The 23,902-nt window shown below is 36.5% G+C and overlaps 1 protein-coding gene across 3 annotated transcripts in view; it reads right to left on the bottom strand.

Annotated features, from left to right (window-relative positions):
• DECR1 (2,4-dienoyl-CoA reductase 1) overlaps positions 1 to 23,902 on the bottom strand; it is a 43,381-nt gene that overhangs the window by 12,646 nt on the left and 6,833 nt on the right. For all 3 annotated transcript variants that reach the window (XR_010021770.1, XM_063079468.1, XM_063079467.1), the window contains exons 2-5: positions 18,370 to 18,572; positions 17,184 to 17,241; positions 16,970 to 17,056; positions 15,855 to 16,002 (exon numbers count right to left, since the gene is read on the bottom strand). Coding sequence is in view for 2 of the 3 variants with exons in the window: in XM_063079468.1 (XP_062935538.1) it covers positions 15,855 to 16,002; positions 16,970 to 17,056; positions 17,184 to 17,241; positions 18,370 to 18,572 (496 nt within the window). In the remaining variant the exon portion in view is untranslated. The remainder of the gene's footprint in view (positions 1 to 15,854; positions 16,003 to 16,969; positions 17,057 to 17,183; positions 17,242 to 18,369; positions 18,573 to 23,902) is intronic.

Below are 23,902 nucleotides of genomic sequence, written 5' to 3'. Positions count from 1 at the left end.
TCCCCCCCCCCCCGGTTTGTGTGTGTGTGTGTGTATGTGTGTGTGTGAATTTATATATTAATTTTTAGCTCCCTCCAATAAGTGAGAACATGTGGTATTTCTCTTTCTGTGCCTGACTTGTTTCACTTAATATAATTCTCTCAAGGTCCATCCATGTTGTTGCAAATGGCAGTATTTCATTCGTTTTTATAGCTGAGTAGTATTCCATTGTGTAGATGTACCACATTTTCCGTATCCACTCATCTGATGATGGGCATTTGGGCTGGTTCCAACTCTTGGCTATTGTAAAGAGTGCTGCGATGAACATTGGGGAACAGGTATACCTTCGACTTGATGATTTCCATTCCTCTGGGTATATTCCCAACAGTGGGATGGCTGGGTCGTATGGTAGATCTATTTGCAATTGTTTAAGGAACCTCCATACCATTTTCCATAGAGGCTGCACCATTTTGCAGTCCCACCAACAATGTATGAGAGTTCCTTTTTCTCCGCAGCCTCGCCAGCATTTATCGTTCATAGTCTTTTGGATTTTAGCCATCCTAACTGGGGTTAGATGGTATCTCAATGTGGTTTTGATTTACATTTCCCGGATGCTGAGTGATGTTGAGCATTTTTTCATATGTCTGTTGGCCATTTGTATATCTTCCTTAGAGAAATGCCTACTTAGCTCTTTTGCCCATTTTTTAATTGGGTTGCTTGTTTTCTTCTTGTAAAGTTGTTTGAGTTCCTTATATATTCTGGATATTAATCCTTTGTCAGATGTATATTTTGCAAATATTTTCTCCCACTCTGTTGGTTGTCTTTTAACTCTGTTAATTGTTTCTTTTGCTGTGCAGAAGCTTTTTAGTTTGATATAATCCCATTTGTTTATTTTTCCTTTGGTTGCCCGTGCTTTTGGGGTCGTATTCATGAAGTCTGTGCCCAGTCCTATTTCCTGAACTGTTTCCCCTATGTTTTCTTTAAGAAGTTTTATTGTCTCAGGGTGTATATTTAAATCCTTAATCCATTTTGAGTTGATTTTAGTATACGGTGAGAAGTATGGATCTAGTTTCATTCTCCTGCATATCGATAACCAGTTATCCCAGCACCACTTGCTGAAGAGGCAGTCCCTTCCCCAGTGAATAGGCTTGGTGCCTTTGTCAAAGATCAGATGGCAGTAAGTGTGTGGGTTGATTTCTGGATTCTCTATTCTATTCCATTGATCAGTGTGTCTGTTTTTATGCCAGTACCATACTGTTTTGGTTATTATAGCTTTGTAGTATAGCTTAAAGTCAGGTAGTGTTATGCCTCCAGCTTTATTTTTTTTGCTGAGCATTGCTTTGGCTATTCGTGGTCTTTTATTGTTCCATATAAATGTCTGAATAGTTTTTTCCATTTCTGAGAAAAATGTCTTTGGAATTTTGATGGGGATTGCATTGAATTTGTATATCACTTTGGGTAGTATGGACATTTTCACTATGTTGATTCTTCCAATCCAAGAGCATGGAATATCTTTCCATCTTCTTGTATCCTCTCTAATTTCTCTCAGCAGTGGTTTGTAGTTCTCATTATAGAGATTTTTCACCTCCTTGGTTAACTCAATTCCTAAGTATTTTATTTTTTTGGTGGCTATTGTAAATGGGCAGGCTTTCTTGATTTCTCCTTCTGCATGTTCACTATTGGAGAAAAGAAATGCTACTGATTTTTGTGTGTTGATTTTGTATCCTGCTACTGTGCTGAAATCATTTATCAATTCCAACAGCTTTTTGGAGAGGTTTTAGGCTGTTCGATATATAGGATCATGTCATCTGCAAACAGGGACAGTTTGACTTCATCTTTTCCAATCTGGATGCCCTTTATTTCCTTCTCTTCTCTGATTGCTCTGGCTAGTACTTCCAACACTATGTTGAATAGGAGTGGTGAGAGTGGGCATCCTTGTCTAGTGCCTGTTCTTAAAGGAAAAGCTTTCAGCTTTTCCCCATTCAGGATGATATTGGCAGTGGGTTTGTCATATATGGCTTTAATTATGTTGAGATACTTTCCCTCTATACCTAACTTATAGAGGGTCTTTGTCATGAATGAGTGCTGAACTTTATCAAATGCTTTTTCAGCATCTATAGAGATGATCATATGGTCCTTGTGTTTGACTTTATTAATATGGTGTATCACATTTATTGATTTGCGTATGTTGAACCAACCTTGCATCCCTGGGATGAATCCCACTTGATCGTGATGAATAATTTTTCGTATGTGTTGCTGTATTCTGTTTGCTAGTATTTTAGTGAGGATTTTTGCATCTATATTCATCAAGGATATCGGCCTGTAGTTTTCTTTTTTGGTTATATCTTTACCTGGTTTTGGTATCAGGATGATGTTTGCTTCATAGAATGAGTTTGGGAGATTTGCGTCCGTTTCAATCTTTTGGAATAGTTTGTAAAGAATCGGTGTCAATTCCTCTTTGAATGTTTGGTAAAATTCTGCTGTGAATCCATCTGGTCCTGGGCTTTTCTTTGTTGGGAGCCTTCTGATAACAGCTTCAATCTCCTTTATTGTTATTGGTCTGTTCAAATTTTCTACGTCTTCACGGTTCAGTTTTGGGAGCTTGTGTGTGTCCAGAAATTTATCCATTTCCTCCAGATTTTCAAATTTGTTGGCGTATAGTTGTTTATAGTAGTCTCGAATGATTCCTTGTATTTCAGATGAATCAGTTGTAATATCGCCTTTTTCATTTCTAATTTTTGTTATTTGAGTCTTCTCTCTTCTTTTTTTTGTTAGCCATGCTAATGGTTTGTCAATTTTATTTATCTTTTCAAAAAACCAACTTTTTGATTCGTTGATCTTTTGAATTGTTTTTTGGTTTTCAATTTCATTCAGTTCTGCTCTGATCTTAATGATTTCTTTCCGTCTGCTAACTTTAGGATTGGATTGTTCTTGTTTTTCTAGTTCTTTAAGGTGAAGTGTTAGGTTGTTCACTTGCCATCTTTCCATTCTTCTGAAGTGAGCATTTAATGCAATAAATTTTCCCCTCAATACTGCTTTTGCAGTATCCCACAGGTTTTGGTATGATGTATCATTGTTTTCATTAGTTTCAAGAAACTTTTTGATTTCCCGCTTGATTTCTTCTTGGACCCATATGTCATTAAGTAGAATGCTGTTTAATTTCCATGTGTTTGTATAGTTTCCAGAGTTTTGTTTGCTATTAATTTCTAGTTTTAATCCATTGTGGTCTGAGAAGATACATGGGATAATTCCAATTTTTTTGAATTTATTGAGACTTGATTTGTGACCTAATATGTGATCTATCCTGGAGAATGATCCATGTGCTGATGAGAAGAATGAATATTCTGAGGTTGTTGGGTGGAATGTTCTGTAGATATCTGCCAATTCCAATTGGTCTAGAGTCTTGTTTAGATCTTGTGTTTCTCTACTGATTCTTTGCCTAGATGATCTGTCTAATATTGACAGTGGAGTGTTCAGGTCCCCTGCTATTATGGTATTAGTGTCTATTTCCTTCTTTAGGTCTAATAGAGTTTGTTTTATAAATCTGGCTGCTCCAACATTGGGTGCGTACATATTTATGATTGTTATGTCTTCTTGATGGATCAGTCCTTTTATCATTAAGTAGTGTCCCTCATTGTCTCTTTTTATGGTTTTTAGTTTAAAGTCTATTTTGTCAGATATAAGAATAGCTACTCCAGCTCGTTTTTCTTTTCTGTTTGCATGGTAAATCTTTTTCCATCCTTTCACTCTTAGTCTGTGTGAATCTTTATGGGTGAGGTGGGTCTCTTGTAGGCAGCATATAGTTGGGTCCTGCTTTTTGATCCAGTCAGCCAGTCTGTGTCTTTTAACTGGGGAATTTAAGCCTTTAACATTAAGAGTTGTTATTGAAAGGTGTTGATTTATTCCTAGCATTTTATTGGTTGTTTGGTTGTCTTAGGTGTCTTTTGTTCCTTGCTTTCTGATTTACTGTTTGGTTTCTTTGTTTGTTGGTTCCTTAGGTTGTAGATAGTGTTTTTGTTAGCTTGTTTTCTCTTCATGAATGCCATTTTTATTGTACTACCGGGTTTAGATTTTTCTTAGGTTTTTATGGCAGTGGTAGTTATTTTTCAGGAACCAAACCCAGTACTCCCTTGAGGATTTCTTGTAAGGGTGGTCTTGTGGTAGTGAACTCCCGCAGTTTTTGTTTGTCTGAGAAATATACTATTTGCCCCTCATTTCGGAAGGATAGCCTTGCAGGGTAGAGTATTCTTGGCTGGCAATCTTTGTCTTTTAGTATTTTGAAAATATCATCCCATTCCTTTCTCGCTTTTAGGGTTTGTGATGAAAAGTCTGATGTTAACCTGATTGGGGCTCCCTTATAGGTGATTTGATGCTTCTCTCTTGCAGCTTTTAAGATTCTCTCTTTGTCTCTGAGTTTTGCCAATTTGACTATGACATGTCTTGGAGAAGGCCTTTTTGGGTTGAATACGTTTGGAGATCGTTGAGCTTCCTGGATCTGAAGATCTGTGATTTTTCCTATACCTGGGAAGTTTTCTGCCACTATTTTGTTGAATATGTTTTCAATGGAGTCTCCATTTTCCTCCCCTTCTGGAATACCCATGACTCGGATATTTGAGCGCTTGAGGTTGTCTGATATCTCTCTCAGATTTTCTTCCATGTCCTTGATTCTTTTTTCTTTCTTTTTGTCTGCTTGTGTTATTTCAAACAGCCCATCTTCAAGTTCAGAGGTTCTCTCTTCAACTTCGACAAGCCTGATGGTTAAACTCTCCGTTGTGTTTTTTATTTCGCTGAATAACTTCTTCAGTTCAGCAAGTTCTGCTACATTTTTTTTCAGGACATTGATTTCCTTGTATATTTCCTCTTTCAGATCCTGTATACTTTTCCTCATTTCATCATTATGTCTAGCTGAGTTTTCTTGTATCTCATTCAGTTTCCTTAGGATTATCACTCGAAATTCCTTGTCAGTTATTTCAAGGGCTTCTTGTTCTATAGGATCTAGAGTATGAGATTTATTAACTTTTGGTGGTGTACTTTCTTGATTTTTTGTATTTCTGGTGTCTTTTTTTTGGTGTTTATTCATTGTGGCAGGGGGTTTCACAGTCCACCGGTTTGAGACTAATGACTAACTAGGATGTTGCTGTGGTTGCCAATTTGGTATGGCTCCTGCCGTGACTGCTCCGTTGGCCTCTAGTGTCTTGTGTGTGTGGTTGCCTCGGGTCTTGGGCTTCTCCGGGGATCCACCTTTCTGGTCAGCTTGTACTCTGCTGGGCTGGTGGATCACGTACCACAGGGTGTGTGATCTCTGTTGAGCTTTCACTTTCTGTACAGGACTTCTCCCCGTTCTGTGTGCTCTGGCCCAGGCTGTTAGATCGTGCAGTGGCGACCCCACCGGGTGTGTGGTTTCTGTCGAGTCTCCACCTCCCTGGCCGCACGTCTCCCCCCTCTGTGCACACTGTGCTGGGCTGGGGCGTGTCTTCTGCACCCCTCGTCTATCAGCTGGGCCTTCAAGACCCTGCTGAGCACCGCCTCGCCCAAGAAGTCTACCAGGTTTCTGCTAGGCACAGACGACCGGTCTCTCTGGGTGCCTTTGTAGCACTGTGTAGATCTTTCTCAGGTCTTGTTCACCTTTGTATCCCCCCGGTATAAACCGAGTCTAGTGCCCGCCTGCAGCCTGGTCTCCGGCAGGTTCAAGCGAACCTGGGAACTCTCCTACCACACTATTCCCAGCCAGAAATTCGTTAGGCTTTTTTCCAAACTGGTGGTCGCAGAGATGGTATCTGCCTCCCAGTAACAGGAAGTTTACCGGGGCCGGAGTCCAGGGTGTGGTGGATTGACAGTCGGCCCGCCCGTACTTCCTAGCCCTCCCAACACTGGTCGGGACGCCCCACACCCCCAGCCCCGCCAGAGAACCGCGGAGGGAGTGGGAGAGGAGGCCGGCCCGCAGGGTCCGGAAAGCCCCGCACCAGGCCAGGCAAATGGGCTCAGTGATGGCCGAGCAGGGCGGAGCTGCCCGCACCTGGGAAAATGGAGGCAGCACCGGGGCAGTGAGTGGCCTGGTGGTGCAGGCGGGAGCCGCGTGGGCATCCACCCCCCGAACAGAGCTGTGCCAGGGATCACTCACAGTGCTGTGCCAGGTCGGGCGCTCGCTCTGTCTCTGGTTTGTTGCCTTCCGTGTTCTCGGCGCTGCCACCTCGGGCTGTTCAGTCGCGGCGCCGCTCGGGCGCTCCCAGGAATCTTCTTTAATGCCGGCCTGAAACCTCGAATCCTGAATAGGGCAGCTGGCCGCCTTCAGTGCGGCCCCAGCCTCCGGGATCCTGGCTGCATCCACAGCAGCCCTGGCGCCGTGTTCCCTGTTTCAAGACTCGCTTTTGCAGCTAAGAAACAGTTCTTTTCCTGCTCCACACTTCAAAGCTGTTGCCTGTAAATGAGGCAGCCTCTCCTGCCGGGGGCAAAGTGGCGGTCACCCCCCACGACCGGTCAGCAGCAGCAGTCCTCCCTTAAGAGATGGCCAGAGGAAGGTCCACAAGTTTCCCGGCTGCCTGAGGCCCAGTGGCCACCTTTTCCACCTCAGCTACTCCGCGCCAGCCGCCGCAGCCGCCGCCATCTTGAAACCTCAATGGAAAATTTAAAACACACAAACACACCCAACAACATAACATTCAAGGCACGCAATCAAAAATTACAACACATAAAGAAGACACAGAAACATCACCAGGAAGGAAGCCAGTTGATGGAAAGAGTCCCAGAAATGACAGAGAAGATACAATTAGCAGACAAAAACCTTTAAAATGCTATTATAAATATGTTAAAAGATTTTAAGGAAAAGATGAATATAATGAGAATAAAAAATACAAAAATAAAACAAATATAACTTCTAAAGCAGAAAAACATAACATCTGAAATAAAAAATTAAATGAATGAGCTTAGCTGCAGAAGAAAAGATCCATGAATTTGAAGACACAGTAATATAAACTATACAAAATGAATGACAGAGGTGAAAATAGTTAAAGAAAGAAAAAAAAGAACAGATCCTCAGTGACCTGTGGAACAGTATCTAGCATTCTAACATATGTACAATTAGAATCCCAGAAGAAAAACTACCTGGAGAAATGAAGACTGAAAAAATTCCAAATATGGTAAAAACTATAACTTACAGATCCAAAGAGCTAATCAAATCCCAAGCAGCAGACGAAAGAAACACCCACACCAAGGCATATCATAGTAAATCACTCAAAACCAGTGATAAAGAGGAAAATCTTAGTAGCAGAGGAAAAAGTAAGCAACATAAATGAGAGTACACAGATAAAAATTTTCACTGACTTCTCATTAGAAACAATGTAAGCTAGAAAATAATAAAATGAGATTTTTCAAGGTGCTGAAAGAAAAAAAGTTGTCAACTCTGAATCCCATACCCAATAAAAATATCCTTCAACAGTAAAGGTGAGGGGCCGGCCTATGGCTCACTTGGGAGAGTGTGGTGCTGATAACACCAAGGCCACGGGTTCGGATCCCTATCTAGGGGATGGCCAGTTAGCTCACTTGGGAGAGCGTGGTCCTGACAACACCAAGTCAAGGGTTAAGATCCCCTTACCGGTCATCTTTAAAAAAAAAAAAAAGAAAGAAAAAATAGTGAAGGTGATAGTTTCGGATAAACAAAGGGTGTGAGAATTATCTGCCAGCAGAACTGCACTACAATAAATGTTAAAGAAAGCTCTTTGGGCTAAATGAAAATGATATTAGACAGAAACTCAGGTTGTTAAAAAAAAATGACTGATATCAGAAAATGATCAATATCAGAAATAGTGAACATGTAGATAAACAGAAAACACTTTTTTTGTTTTCTAAATTTCTTTTTAAAATAACTCACTAGACAAAGCTATAGTATAAAGTGACACACTGTACATATAGTAATCAGCAATGTTTGGGACATAGCAGCTTCTTAATAAATTAAGTGAATGAATGAAAGCTTAAAATGGTAATCTTTAGCTCCTAAGAAATCCAGTGCTTTTTCTATTTCTTATTCAGTCACAATGCTGGATAAGACAATACTCTAAAAAGTTTAATGTTTGCAAAAGGATCAAAATGCATTTATATATTTTACAAAACAACACATACGTTAAGAAATTTTAATTTGAAGGACCTCAAGGAAAGTGTTTTGAGAAATATTCAGACAAGTTTTTCTCTCCTCCACATACTTAGTTTCTTTTTCCCTCAGCATTTTCCAGGGTAGAAACAAAACTTGGCACATTCTGGAGAACATAGGAGTGGAGGAGGGGGCAGGAGGAACATTTGATATGAGAAATAAGGATGGTTATGTTAGTCATTCTGGTTACTCCTTTTATATGTCAAACACAACCTTCAAATACTTGAAAATTACTTTGCTTCCAAAATCTTACTCTGAATAAGGGATGTAGAACACTAGGAGGCTGCATTACAGAACGCTGACAACAGACGCTAACTGCTTCACTATTACAGCAAAATTATAAAAACCACTTTAAAAGTGACAATTACTTACACAAAGCCAATGCTCCAATGGAAAGCACACTATCTTCCAATTAAGATTTAACAGAAATATTTCCCCAGGTGTAGAAGGGTTAATCCATTTTAACGTAATTTAGATGCCAAAAATGGAAATTACTGTCCTCTTCTCTTTCTCCTTTTAGGTTTTATATTCTCAGCCTAGCAAATTTAAATAGCCCACTGCTTAGAATGAGATCCTGCTGCTTTTAATTTTCCCTGACTGTAAATGGCAGGTAAAAATTTGAAATCGCACTGTTCCAATAGGATGAGCAGTGCAAAGTGAAACAATTAGTAGCTGGACTTCAAAAAATGAACAATGGTGCTAAAAGCTCAAAGTAAAAAATTCCCAGATTCCCAGGTTAGTCACATATACATTTTTCTTTTTGTAGGAAGGCCAACTACTTCAATTAGAATAATTGTCCATGGAAGAGGTTTGTAAAAGGCAAGTTTCTAACAGCCCAGTGCAGACAATAGAAATAAACTTAAGTCACTTAGTGAGGTCAAGAAAACGGAGAAAGGGAGCAATAAATGAAATAAAAATTACGCTAGCCAATCCTTCATTATTTCATAATGGAAAAAACAGTAAAAAAGAAACATTAAAAATCACACTATTAAATATGATAAAATGTGTGCAAGATTATGACTGAATTTCAGAAGACACAAAAGCTCTAAAATCTTGTTTCAATATAAATTATGAAAATTAATAGAAATAATAAAAACAAATTTTTTTTAAAAAAAGGGGAAATTAAAAGAATTAACAATTTTAGTTCCAATGACCGACAGAGTGGGACTAGTACAGTATAAAGACACCTGGGCTCATAACCAATTCCACTATTTACTAGCTGTATAGCTATGTGACCTTGGGCAAGTCTCATCCCTGCTCTGGGCCCTAGATTTATCATCTGTAATATAGGGAGTGTCCAGCAAATATCATTAGAGTCTAAGGATTACCTGTTCATTAATTGTTGCTGTTGATTCTACCTATTACTCTTCTGCCCTCATGCGAAAAGCCCTACTTAGAAAGTGGTAATATCCAGCTTTTTAATCACCATCTGTAACTTCAATTGATGTTATCCTTGACTTCCCAACTAAATTGCCACTTTCTTTGAAATCTGACTCCTGTCCTCAAACCTACTAATACACCTGTGTCCACAGCTCAAACCCATCTTCTGCCATCATCTGGTAGATTTAAATATCTAGGTGGAAAATATAAATCTTACACCTCCATAATCTCCCCATCTCCACTGACCCTCACTGCTACCACAATTGAGCCTCAACCTGATCTCTGTCACATTCCAAAATACTGAATATAGTGCCTCACTGTCTGGACTCTGTCCTTCCAGTTCTCTCATACCCTCATACCATATGTGCTCTTTTATACTTCATTGTAAATTCTAGGTGTTTTATCTCCTACTTTCTTTAGGCTTGTAATTCCCTCCTATTCTAATTTGCCTATTTACAGCCTAGACTATTACATGAATTAATCACTCAATTCCTAGTCACCATATTCTCTCAAGACACCCACTCTCCTCAATACCACATTGCCTTCTCCACTGTTACAAACTGTGGGTGAATGCCACTCGAAAGTTGCATCTATAGATTTCACCTGGGCTCTCAACATAACTCTTTCAATATCCAGAGTAAGCCCCTCCACCTGTGTTTCTGATTCACAGTTCCTGACAGTAGACCATCCCTTCACTGGTTTTTTCTCCATCTGTAACACCTCCCTCCACTGGGCTCTCCCCATCAGCCACCCATCTCCAGAGGATAAATTCCGGGTCCCTTAGCCTCATCTTCTGCCTCTCCAGGCATTATACATTACACAATATTGAACTCCTTGTACTTTCTAAACACACAATTGAGCTAAGTGAGCTATTGTTTGCAGCTTTAACTCTTCTATTATTACTGGCAATTAATCTTACTGAAAATCATGGAGAGAAAAGAAACTTCTCTTTTTGATGGGGGCATAGAGGAAACCTGACTCTCAGCCATTTTTTAATAAGAACACAGATAAAAGTCTAAAATTATCAATGTTCTTGCACAGATTGGGTTACAAACCCTCCACACGCAGGTCTGTGAGCTAGGTAATAAAAAAAAAAAAAAGGTTCTGGGAGTCATGGGTACAGAAAAATGAATGGGTTTTATTCAGATCTAGAAGCAACTATCCTACTGGCCTCTCTGAGAGTTCTGAGAAGCACTGTGGATCAGAGCTGTTAGTCTTTTATACATAAGTCCACAACCCTGGACACCTGGGTGCCCATACACAATTTACATTAAGTAGTAACAAGGAACACCTGAGGATATTTACAGCCAGTGCTCGGCAAGATTCTGAACATCTGAGGAGCCCTGATATTTTCCTATTTTTCCCAACAGCTCTAAAAGTTATTCAAAGGAGGACTATGTAACTATAAAAATAAAAAATAAAATAACCCTTTATAAAAGGATATTACCTTTATAACACCCTTTAGAAAAGAATAACCCTTTATAAAAGAACATTACCTATCAAGCAAAGATTTTTCCCACTTAAACAATTAATATTTGCAAGTTTAATTACAATAAGTGATATCAGGGCTCTGGCTTTTATAATCCATTTTACTTATGGGTCATAACTTATATTTCAGATACTTGATGGTCCATAAATAGCATTATCATCAATGCAGAAAATCCAAAAGAATTTAACAAAAAAGCTGTAAGAACTATCAAGTGAGCTTAGCAAGCTCCTAGAAAAAGATCAAGACACAAAATACCATTGTATTTCTAAACACTACCAGAAAACACTTGGAAAATAAAATTAAGAAAACAAAAGCATTCGCAATAGCACCAAAATATAAAATACTTGGGGAGAAAATTAACAAAACATGTGCAAGACCTATAACCTGAAAATAGTAAAGCATTGGCAATAGAAATTAAAGAAGATCTAAATAAATGGAGAAACATAGCATGTTAATGAATTGGAAGACTTAACATTGTTAAAATGTCAGTTCTCTCCATTGTAATCTACAAATTTAACACAACCCTGGTCAAAATCTCAATAGGTTTTTTGGTAGAAATTATCAAGTTAATTCTAAAATTTATATGAAAATGAAAAGCACACAGAACATCCAAAACAATTTTTAAAACCAATAAAGTTGGAGGACACACACTACTTCATTTCAAGTTAATATAAAGCTAAAGTATTCAATGTATGACATATAAAACACATACTATGTGTATATATTACAAATATAAGTAATCAAAATAATGATAAACGTATAGATCAATATATACACACATATATAAAATGATTTTAGACAAAAGTAACGAGGTAATTTAATGAGGAAAGGATAGACAGCTATATGCAAAAAACTTAACTAAACCATTACCTCATACCATAAAAGTATGTTAACTCAAAATGGATCGCAGACCTAAATATTAGGAGCAGAAACTATGAAACTTCCAAAAGAAAAGAAAAGGGAAATTACTTGTGACCTTGAGTTAGGCAAAGACTTCTTAATAAGGCTCAAGAAGCATGAGCCTATTGCATAGGTTGGACAACATCAAAACTAAAAAGCTATTCTCCCCAGAAGACATTATTAAGGACATGAAAAAACAAGTCACAAACTGTGAAAAACATTTGCAAAACATACATCTGATAAAGGACTTCTACCCAGAATAAATAACAGTAACTCTTTCAATTCAAAACCAGGAAGACAAAACAATTTTTAAAACGAACAAAAGATTTGAAAAGACATTTTATGGAAGAATACATACGAATAAGGAATAAGCACATGAAAAGATGCTGGGCATTGTTAGTCATTAGGAAAATGTAAGTTCTCACAGATGAGAAACCACTACACAACCCAAGAGGGACTAAAATTTAAAAAGACTAAGAACAGCAAGTATTGGCAAGGATGTGGAGCAACTGGAACTTATGAATTGCTATTGGGAATTCAAAATTATACAGCCAATTTGGAAAATAGTTTGGCAGATTTATCCAAATCTAAAATTTCTTCTGCTTATTAAAAGACACTGTGAAGAAAATGAAAAGGCAAAACACAAAGGGGAAAGAAATATTCTAAATACATACTATCAGAAAGGTAATCAGTTCAGATTATATAAAAATTTTCTACAAATCAATAAGACAACCCAATAAAAATGGGCTAACAATTTAAAATATAGTGAGAACTGTGGAGGTGGCAAGGGAAAAATTTTGAGGGCCACGGAAATGTTCTGTCTTGACTGGGGAAATGGTTGCGAAAGTGTATAAGTTTATCAAAACATCAATTTGTACACATATAATACCTGTGCATTTCACTATATGTAAATTTTACCTCAATTTTAGCACACTAAACATGATACATAAAGCTATATTATGCACTGATTTACTTTTTTCTTCAATCTATATTTAGGCTTATAATACTTTTGGATTTCATACCATTTTCATACTATATGTGAAAGCACTTTGTAAATTATATAGTGATATAAAGTATATTGCTATGGACTGAATGTGTCTCCCCAAAATACATGTTGAAATCCTAACACCCAATATGATCGTATTTGGAAGTGTGACTTTTGGGAGGTAGTTAGGGCTGGATTAAATCATGAGGGTGGAGCCCCCATGATAGGATTAATGGCCACACAGAAAGAGGAAGAGCTATAAGTTCTCTCTGTATGCACACACCAAGAAAAGGCCATGTGAAGACATAACCAGGAAGGGGGCCCCCCACCAAATTCCTGGCCATACTGGCACCCTGATCTCAGACTTCTGACCTCCAGAACTGTGAGAAATAAATGTTTGTTGTTTACACCACCAGTATATGGTAATTTGTTATAGCAACTCAAACTGACTAAAGCAATTATTAATGTCCTAACATCACCTCTTGTGAGTTTTAAGAGGTACCTCTTTTTTCTAGTGATCTAGGATTTGGCGGAAAAATAAATATTTATCCTATTCATATCCTTTGTGAATACTCTAAAAACCCCATATTAGTCTGTCTCAGTCTTTCCTAATTGTAAATTGTCTCAATTCTTTAATAAAATTAGGTACTCTTTTCCATACTGTGTATTAATCTTTTTCATTTTTATACATGAATTCTAGTGATAAATGGACCTCAGTACGATATTTTCAATATCCTTCCCAACAAGGATCAGCCAGTTATTTATTGACCTTTGTAGCTATAAGAGTTCATTGGGCTAATGTCTTTAGAAGTTTCCTAAATCCTTTATTTGTTCACAATTGTGCATTTTGCATTAATGTTGTCAGTCCCTTTAATTCTAGTTTCTCTGTCCCTGCTAAGGCCATAGTGCTCTTGATCCTCAGTCATCTGCTGTCCCCTCCCGATGCACATCATCACCAATTCCTGCCCCCAGGAAGTGAGCTTCTATCTTCCAGTTGCTGGTGCCCTTACCTTCTCTAGTCTGATTTCCCAGATGGCTTACCTTGATTGACTTCCTGATGATAGATCACCTAACATATTTATGATCATAGATTATCATAGATTGCTGTCCCCTGAAGTGACTTCCAGGTTTCCCCACACTGACACACTTGAGAGACCATTAGCACCTGAGTTCCTTGACTGTTCATCCAATACCAGAATAGATCCTTTATACTGTACTCTCTTCAGCCCAGTGGTCCAAGTTCTCCAAACTCCGTCAGGTAACAGCATCAATAACTGACAGGAATCTTGGAAGAATAAAAACTGGCTTCTATCTTTTAAAAAGTCTTACCTATTTTTAATGAAGCCCATGGAATTTTAATCCAATATGATAAGTAAAAATAAATCAAAGTCTATGTTAAAATGAAAGACAATAATGAGAAAAGAAGGGAGAGTCAGACAGAAATCAAGGATCACAGAAACAGGCGAGGAAAGAAATAAAAGAGACAATGAAGCAGAGAGAGACAAAGTGATGAAAGAGACAGAGATGAAGAGAGAAACAGAGAACCAAAAATGTAGAGCTGACAGAGGCAGAAAGAGAAAGAAACTGAAACATGAGCCAGGGGGCAGGGGAGATCAGGGTTCCCTGTCTCTCTTCCCAATCTATTGATCTTCCTTCCTGAAAATAAATAAATAAAATCAAAATGTATCACCCAAACTCCAAATATAAATTATCCACTTTGCTGTACTGGAAATGAGAGACCAGGGATGATTTCAATTTCAATGAGTACATGGAGAAAGGGTGGAAGTTATTAGCCATCCCGCAAAAAAAAAAAAAAAAGCTAGTCCTCTCTAGCGTACCTCTGCCTATTCCTACATCCTTTCTCTTTGTCCTTGTTCAGAAAACTCTCTACCTTCTCTGAGAAGATGCCCCCGTCCTTCAAGACCCAACCCCAACCTATTCAGGAATAGAGTCTTGTCCACCTCTGTGTTTTGGACATGCAGCACAGGGCCTGGTACACAAAAGTTATCAGTAAGTATCTAAGGAAATAAATATATGCTGGTTCTAGACATATATATATATACACATAGACATTATATATATGTTTACCATTCATACACACAAATTTTTATAAAGAAATGTGTTCATTGTACTAACAAAAATATTCTCCCAGCAACTTCCCTCTAAATCTATTCTCAACCCCAGTGTTCTGAACCTCGTTGATATCATCATCATCCAAACTGTTCACTCCAGCTAAAAACTCTCATCTTATCAGTAAGGCCTGTCAAACTTATCTTCTAAATGTCTCCTACCTTACCTCCCATGCTATCTATCCACGTGCAAAAAAAAAAAAAAAAAAAAAAAATTAATCAAACCCTCCTTAATAGGTCCCCTCAATCTTTTCCATACCCTACATTGTTGCCAGCTTCATTTTCAATCAAGTCACCTTCTTCATGAGACACCTTCAATGAAAATCCACAAGGAAATAGCTTCCCATTTCTTTCAGAATTAACATCAAACTCCCTATTTTGGTATTGAGATCTTTCCCAATTACACCCCAACCCACCTCCCCCAAATCATTTCCTTCCCCTCTCCCCTCATCTCTAACCATGTCAAATTTCTCATCATTCCCTAAGCCCTACTGCTCTCCATCTCCACCAAGCCTCTATCACTGGACATTCACAGTTCCTTTCCCTCCCCTTTCTCCACCTCTAGATCTTTGAAAATTCAGTTCAAATTACATCTTGGTCCTCAGTCTGATCACTGACCTGAGGGAGAGTAGTCATTCGTGTCTCTGGATTTCCAATGCATTTGAAACATTTATTTACTATAGCTCATATCATAACATATGGTAATTATTTAAGTATCTTTCTTTTCCATTACATTGCGAGTTGTACAACTGTAGAACGTCTCATTCACTTTTATAAGCATCCCAGGGCTTAGCACAGAACCTGTACACAATAGGGGCCAATAAATATGTGAAAAATAAATAAGCATACCTTTCTGTGCTTTAATTAGTTGTTTTCCAATTTCTAGTGTCACAAAGGCCGTGCCATTTAGAACTATGTCAGTTATGGTCTTCCAAGCATTAGGAGAAAGTCTTTCAGAGGGAGAAATAAAATTCCCTGCTGCATTGTTTATCACGATCTAATAAATAAATAAGGCAAGTTAACAGAAACTTTTAGATGAGGAAGAACTTCTTCCCTCCAGTGCTTTTATTTCTGAAACTTATTAATCCAAATAATACAATAAAGATGATGGTCACAGTCAGCTACGAAACAATACCATGAGATTTAACTCAGTTTTATGTTTTTGGAATCTGTGAAATCTCCTGTGTTATTTACCAAATTTCAGAATCTTAATTCCTGTCTTAAAATTAGCACAGATTCTATCATTAATAAATACAGATTAAGCATCTACTATGTGACTAAACTTTATTTCAAGGAATCTCAAAAAAATGCCTTTTAATTTCTGATGTCATTTTAGTTTAACTTACCCGATGAAACTCTTGGTTGCTGACCTGTTTATTCACTATCAATAAAGATTTTGTTTAGTTCCACAGCAGATTCAATATTATTGGTCTGTCTGAATATATTTTTAACACAGAAAATTACTGTGTTTGAGACTATTGGAAGAAATGGCTTTTCTCCAGTAAATGAACCAAATAACAGCAAAATACCCGTGCACATCTCTGGTCTTACAAGGAGAAATTTGGAATTTCTTGCAGTTTTTCTTGTTTGTATTGCTCTCATCGATGTGAGAGATAATCAAAAGTTATTAGGAAAAGCAAAGAGCATAAATCATTTAAACTACATATTGTGCTCTTGGATTACAGCTCTTGTTATTATATAACCTTATTAAATGAAGTGAAATCAAGTTTGTTCTGATTACAGATGCATTTTTTTAAGTACTCCTGAAAGGAAGCAGTGTAGCAGTCCACCTAAACTGTTCCCTGCTTTAAGCAGAGATGGCATTTTCCTAGGGACAGAAAATAGGTGCTTCTCAACATAGCACTCGCTCACATCAATATTTTATTTCCTCTGTGCATCTAGGTGATCTTGATGTTATCAATATCAAACACCTCATACTTTGGCCTCATCACAATTGCACTTACATCAGGATGCCCTGCGACTTTGATCAGTTCCGACACAGTGTTTTTAACCATATCAGGATCCCTCACATCACAATGAATCGCATGAACCTGCAAAATAACAAAGAGAAAAAAGAATCCTACACTTTCCAGATTTCCTAAACCAAAAACATGAATAAAATTATTTAAGCATGTTATCATTCCCAAATGTAAATTAAATCACTGCTTTTTAATGTACCTCATTTCCAGTTTGAGAAGAAATTTGTTCTGCGGTAGCCTTCAAAACATCAATCTTCCTAGAAATAAAGACATGGTGCTTTGCATGAGTTCTGAAATAACTTCTTATTACATTTTATCTTTTTATTTCCATAAGTTAAAGAACACACAGAATCCACAGCTTAAAGAAAAGCATTTCTGAGACAGTACAAAAGTTATATCTACACAGAAATCAATTTAAATAAGTTCATTTTCTAAAAGAATATTTACATATCTGATACTAATTTATTGAATTATTCACATTTAACTCAGTTACTTTAGCATTATCTACTTATAGATTTAAATTATTTCCTTAATTATAATCATTGTATCTGTTCTCTTGCCAACTCCAGCTTTATAAAGAAAATACATTCATGATATAATGTTAATAGGGTTTGGATAACCCATATGCAGTCAGAATCTCATGTTGTTGAAAGAAACACAAAAAATAAACCATGAATATAAATTTTGTAGTATTAAAATCAAAATCATATTTTAAAACTCTTAAAAACATTACAAAATAAAATTTTTTAAAAAAACGTTCTGGCCAATCTGCCTTTGTGAATGACACAGTGACTGTGGTTCAGATGACTACCTGGCCTACCTAAAATTTCACACCATTCAAAATTGGAAGAAGGGGTCGGTTTTTTTCACCAGTCTTCAAAGCTCCAGACTTATGTAGTTACAGGGTACCAGGATAGGCCTAAATAAGAAGACATTCCTTCCATATGGTCTTCCTTTCCTATATTTATCACAATAGATGTTCTGAAATATCTGTCCATCTTATAGAAAATGGAATGATTACATTCATTATCTTGGTACAAGGTTAATTATCAGTTATGATGTAGTAACCATAATCACTCCCACCAAAAACAAAGCAACCTCAATGTAAAACTTTTCATCTTCATGTACAGAAAAAAAAATATTATATCACTGAATTTGAGAAATGTAAACTTCATATCAGTTCCATAAATTTCATTATTTCCATCATCTCAAATTATAACTGTCTTTTTCCAAGGAGATTTATTTAAGTAATCTATAGGAATATTTTATATAAGATTAAGATACAAATCAAACAACTCCGGCAAACAGTGTTTTCAATATTGTGGCACAGAACAGTTTCTTCAACAGACTCTTGCTTGCCAAGTAACAGGCTGAGACTGGCTTACCGGCTAGCTATCACACACTGAGCACCCAGGCTGGACAGAAGAGTTGTCATTCCTTTTCCAAGGCCAGTACCTCCCCCGGTAATGAACGCCACTTTTCCTTGAAAACTATTGGGTGGTAGCATTGCTTTTTGGAGGGGTGGAAAGAATTTAGACCGTAAAGCTTCAGTGTTTTGATATAATATTTTTGTTCCATAACTGAAAAACTAAAAGGGAAAAAAATGAAATAAAAATTGCACACATTTCCACAAAAGAGATGAAATTTTTAAAACTTACTCTTGAATGTAATATTATCACATTCTTGGATTAACACAAACTCACTGTAAACGTATTGGTATTGTACTGAATCACTTATTCTTTTGCTTTCTGAATGTTAAGTAACAGTGAAATTCTTTAAAAAGCATGAGCTCTAAAACTGGACTATATAGGATGGAATTTTCCCCCTAAATTAAATTAATTTAATCTAAATTAAACTTCATCGAGTTTTTTTAACTTCTCTGTGCCTCAGTTCCTTCATCTATAAAATGGAAACATGAAAGAACCTTCTTCATAGGACACTGTAAGGATTACATGAGTTAATACAAGAAAAATACCTAGAGCAGTGTGTAGCACACAGCAGGCACTCTATAAATGCTAGCATTGTTATTCGCAAGTATTTTGCTTACATCTAAATTTTTAAAAACTAATATAAGGCATTTTTGTCTTTTTACAGAAATAATGTGGGTAAAAACCACATTCCATCTTTGAAGCACTGAAAAAAATTATAAAAAATTCCTCATGAGGTTAATTAAATCAAATGCCACTTCCCATGTTGTCTTCCGGCCAATAAATTAAAAACGGATAAAATACTTCTGTCATATTTAAAATGGGGGAAAATAAATTCATTTTGAACTAAAAAAGAAAATTGCATTGCCCTATTATATATTTTACAGCTTATACTCATATTACTTGTGAAAATCACTGCCATGCTCTCACATTTAATTAAAAAGCAAACAAGTGTTGAACATAATAACAAACAATAGGCACTACTGCTGATTCAGTGATCACCATGTGCCAGCATTAGATATCAAACTATCTAGTCTTCACAACGACCACATGAAATATGTATTATTTTTACTCCATTGTACACGAAGGGCTCAGAGAGGTTAAAAATATTCTTTGATACAGTCAATGATTTAGCATAAGGCTGTTCATCAACTGGAAATAGCACAAGAAAATACTTAAATGACAGTAAGTAAAAAAAGGAAACAAATACATAGCATGTTCTTATCTACAATCAAAAATATATACTTAGAAAAAAGACTAGAAATAAATAACAGTAAGTAGTACATGCAATATTCACCACATGTCAAGGTCTCCTAGAGACTTCCTTCACAACTGCCCTACAGGGTAAATTCTATTGTTACTCCCGTTTTATAGATGAGGAAATTGAAGCACAGAAAAGTGAAGTAATTTATTTTTAAAGACAAATAATACAGGCTGAGCATCCCTGATCTGAAAATCCAAAATCTGAAATGCTCCAAAATCCAAAACTTTCTGAGTACTGACATGATACCACAAGTGGAAAAGTCCACACCTGACCTCAGTGTGAGGGCCACAGTCAAAACGCAGGCACACAACACACAGTTTATTCAGCCTGCTGTTGCTTGCTGTTGCTGTTGTGTAACAGCTGATGCAGGTGTTCTGGTGATGCTACTGTGCTGCTTAGTTACCCTGAACACATTATTTTTTCACTATATTAATCATATCTCATATTTTTACTGTTGAGTACTTACGTGTGAGTAAGTGTAAGAAAATGATTGCTTATTTGGTAGCATATAAATTCAGAGATAGGAATGATGGTGATGCCAAACAACCAGATTGTCCACATGGGCGACACCATTAAGATAGTAACACCCGTGCTTTCTGATGGTTCAATGTACACAAACTTTGTTTCATACAAAAAATTATTTAAAATATTATATGAAGTTGCCCTCAAGCTATCTGTATAAGGTGAATAAATACATAATAAGTTATGTGTGTGTATATATATATACACACACACATATATATATATAAATGAACATAAATGAACTTTATGTTTAAACTTGATTCCCATCTCTAAGATATCTCATTATGTATCTACAAATATTCCAAACTCCAAAAAAAATCTGAAATCTAAAACATTTCTGGTCCCAAGCATTTCAGATAAGAGATACTCAACCTCTAATAAGTAGTAAAAAATTGACTCAAATCAAAGATCTCTCTGATTTCCACCCATTACTTTACACAATTATCTCTAAGTGATGGGATTCTGAATAATTATTTGTTTTTGTTTGCTTGTTTTTTAGTATTTTCAAAATCTACCCAATATGTATAATTTCATTTTATAACCAGGAAAAAAAATGTTATTGAAAGACAAAATTGGAGAACATGTATAACATAATTGGTGAGGATAAATTTGCAAATCTGATTATGCTCAAAGCCAGTCATCACATTTCTTTTAGCTTCATGTTGACAAAGCATTTTCTTTTTGCATTCTTTTGCCAGAGCATGATAATCCAAGCAACCTACAATAATCTTTTTCTACATAAAAGGCAGTTTTACTTAAGGCTGCCACCCACCTCCAGAACTATTACATTAAGATGATGGACCAAGAAATTTGTGTGAGTAGGCTGGTAAATGTGTCATTACCTAATAATAAGGAAAAAATGTATTCCAGTTTTCCTAAAGCTCTCTTATGAATTTTTATTTATTTAGTATTCATTTGTATAGGGGTTTTGATGTGGGTTTTATGATAAACCATTAAGATATTTGCATACAAACTTTTAAAATTTATTTTAAAGCATTTTCTCAACCTCCTAACTGTAGAAGAAAAACTATAAAGGTAAAAATATCACATTTGATAATAACAATTCCGGATAAACATCTAACATAACAAGTTATTACATAGCACAATTTTACTCATTTTATCTCAGTTGATTTGATCAATACTTGATCTTATGACTCCACTTCCCCACCAAAACAAAACTGAAGAAATCAATATGCTATTTTAATATTACCCTCTGACAATTCACAGCACATATGGGAATATAAATTCAAGCCATCTCTGCCTAAAAGTTAGTTGTTCATTTCAGCATTAAGACCCAGAGAAATTACCAGACCACACAGGATGATACTGTATTCCATCCCGTTTCTACAAAAAATTATCCTGAATAACCTGAAATAGCATTTTGGCCATTTCTTTTAAATTGTAAAAAGTGAATACAAAATAGGCTTTTAAAAGAAAATCTTGCTTTGTAGTTTTTCTATAAATAAGTTGTTTAGAAATAAGTTGTTTTCAAAAATGGAAATAACACCTTTCATATCAAGACTGATTTTTCTGAAGATCTTCAGTGACCTAAAATTCTTAAAACTTTCTAAAGCCTTCCAATTTTGGCAATACAAATTTATTTTTCAGTGTTAGAAGCTTTAAATCTCCTCCCAAAATATTAGCCATCACCTACCTCCCCCTCCATACTCATCACTCTCTCATATCATATAAGCAGTATCTTCCTCCATGTACTCCTAAATTACAGCATCTAAACTAATGAGAAGTGACTGTACTTCTGATCTTCAAAGTGGCAATTCAGAAAGAGTCTTGACTCTGTCCCTTCCCTAGAGAATAAGGACTGTTACCAATGAGATCATACCTAAATTGCTTAACTATTTTGGCTAGTCTAAAATGTCTACAGTAAATATTTAAAATAGAGGTAGATTGTTAATCTTAGGCCATATATGTTTGGTTAGGTCTGCCCATTGTTTTGAAAATTTGAGCCAACATTTAATTAGGAGAATTCACATAAAAAATCAGAAGCTCTACCAATACTTGGGTCCACCTTCCTACACAGTTAAGTACAACCCTAACTGCCCCCGTGGGACAAGACCTGAGCTCTGCACACCCCCACTCACACAGGAAAAGTGAGCCCTTTCCACTTGATGGCCTCTTTCATTTTCAGGGCCTTCAAGGACCTGAGGCATGTGAGTATATGACTCCTAGTTTAAATAAAACCCAGAAAACCAATACAAAAAAAAGGAAAATCAAAGGTTTTTGTTTATGTTTTTGTTTTGCACCATAGATAAGTTTCTGAAGTTTCATGTAAAACAAATTTCTGTAAAAAATAATTGTTTAATGTGATAAGTACATTATTAAGAAAATCCAGTTTCAAATGTGTAAATTATATAGTAGACTCATATGAAAGTTATGAGGCTGAATGAGTTAATATTTAAATAACCCTTAGCATAGCTATTTTATCATCATCATCACCACTGATTGGGCCTCCACATTAAAATCTCACCCTTCAAAAACTGATGCCTTCCAGAGTCAAAAAGACAAAAATCAAATTCTTGAGCATAGGATTCAAGCCACTGGACAATATGGCCTCAACTTACCTTCCTAGCCCCATGTCCTACCTGTTCCACCACATAGGGGTAAACTCTACACTTACTAACCCCAAGCATTCACAAAACTTGCCAAGCACTTTCACCTTCTGGCCTTTGCTTCAGCCAGAACTACCCACTTGCTTTCTCAACCTAGCAAAATCAGTCTTCAAAATCAAGCAAAAGTGTCAACACTTCTGCTGACACTTTTTAACAGACGTATCTGTAAGAAACGAGCAAATAAATCCCTTTCTCCACCAAGCTCTAAGCTTCCACACTAGATTGTGAGCACTCAGTAAGGCAGGAATACTGCCTTATTCATCACTATAATAGGGTTTCTGGCACCAGTTAGGCATCCAGGAAATGCTTATTTCATTGGATATAAAACTGGTTGGCCAGGGTCCAATTCCACACAAAAGTGCATGGGAGACATGTAGAGTCTTATGTGAATGTATGATATAAATCAAATCCAGCTCTTTGACACTTGTTTTAAAAAATTAAAAATCATTTCCAATGACCATAAATTACGGCATCCTTAAAGTTAGGTTACACCCCCCAAAAAAGTACCCAGATCTACGGGTACATGAGTATAGAGTCACTTGCAAACAGAAAAACTGGGCAAAGGTCTTAAAAAGGTAGTCCACATAAACAACATATACACAACCATATTTTTAACTGAATAGCATATTTAAACAAAGGGAGATATCATTTTTTTTCTTACCAGACTGGTAAGCTTCAAAATTTGGTAATATGAGAGTACTTCAAAAAGCTCATGAAAAAAAATGAAATTAAAAGATAATATGGATCTTCCCATGAACTTTTTGAAGACCCCTCAAATATACTACAAGAAATAACTTATTAAAATCACTCATAATCTGTTGATATGAATTGTGGCAACTTCTTTGGAGGCCAATTTGGCAACACATTTATCAAAATGTTAAATATAAATACCCTTTGACCCAGCAACTCCACATTTAGAAATTTATCCAACAGATATACTCACTCATTTGGAATGGGGGAGAGAAAGCTTTCAAAGATATGCATTAAGATGAAAATGAAATTAAGCAAACAATTCTATTATGATCACATTAAAAAGAATGGAATATCAATAAATTTAACAAAAGAAGTGTAAGACTTG

The sequence above is a fragment of the Cynocephalus volans genome, chromosome 15 (assembly GCF_027409185.1).
Source record: "Cynocephalus volans isolate mCynVol1 chromosome 15, mCynVol1.pri, whole genome shotgun sequence".
NCBI lineage: Eukaryota > Metazoa > Chordata > Mammalia > Dermoptera > Cynocephalidae > Cynocephalus > Cynocephalus volans.
This window is presented reverse-complemented; position numbering and strand designations above follow the sequence as displayed.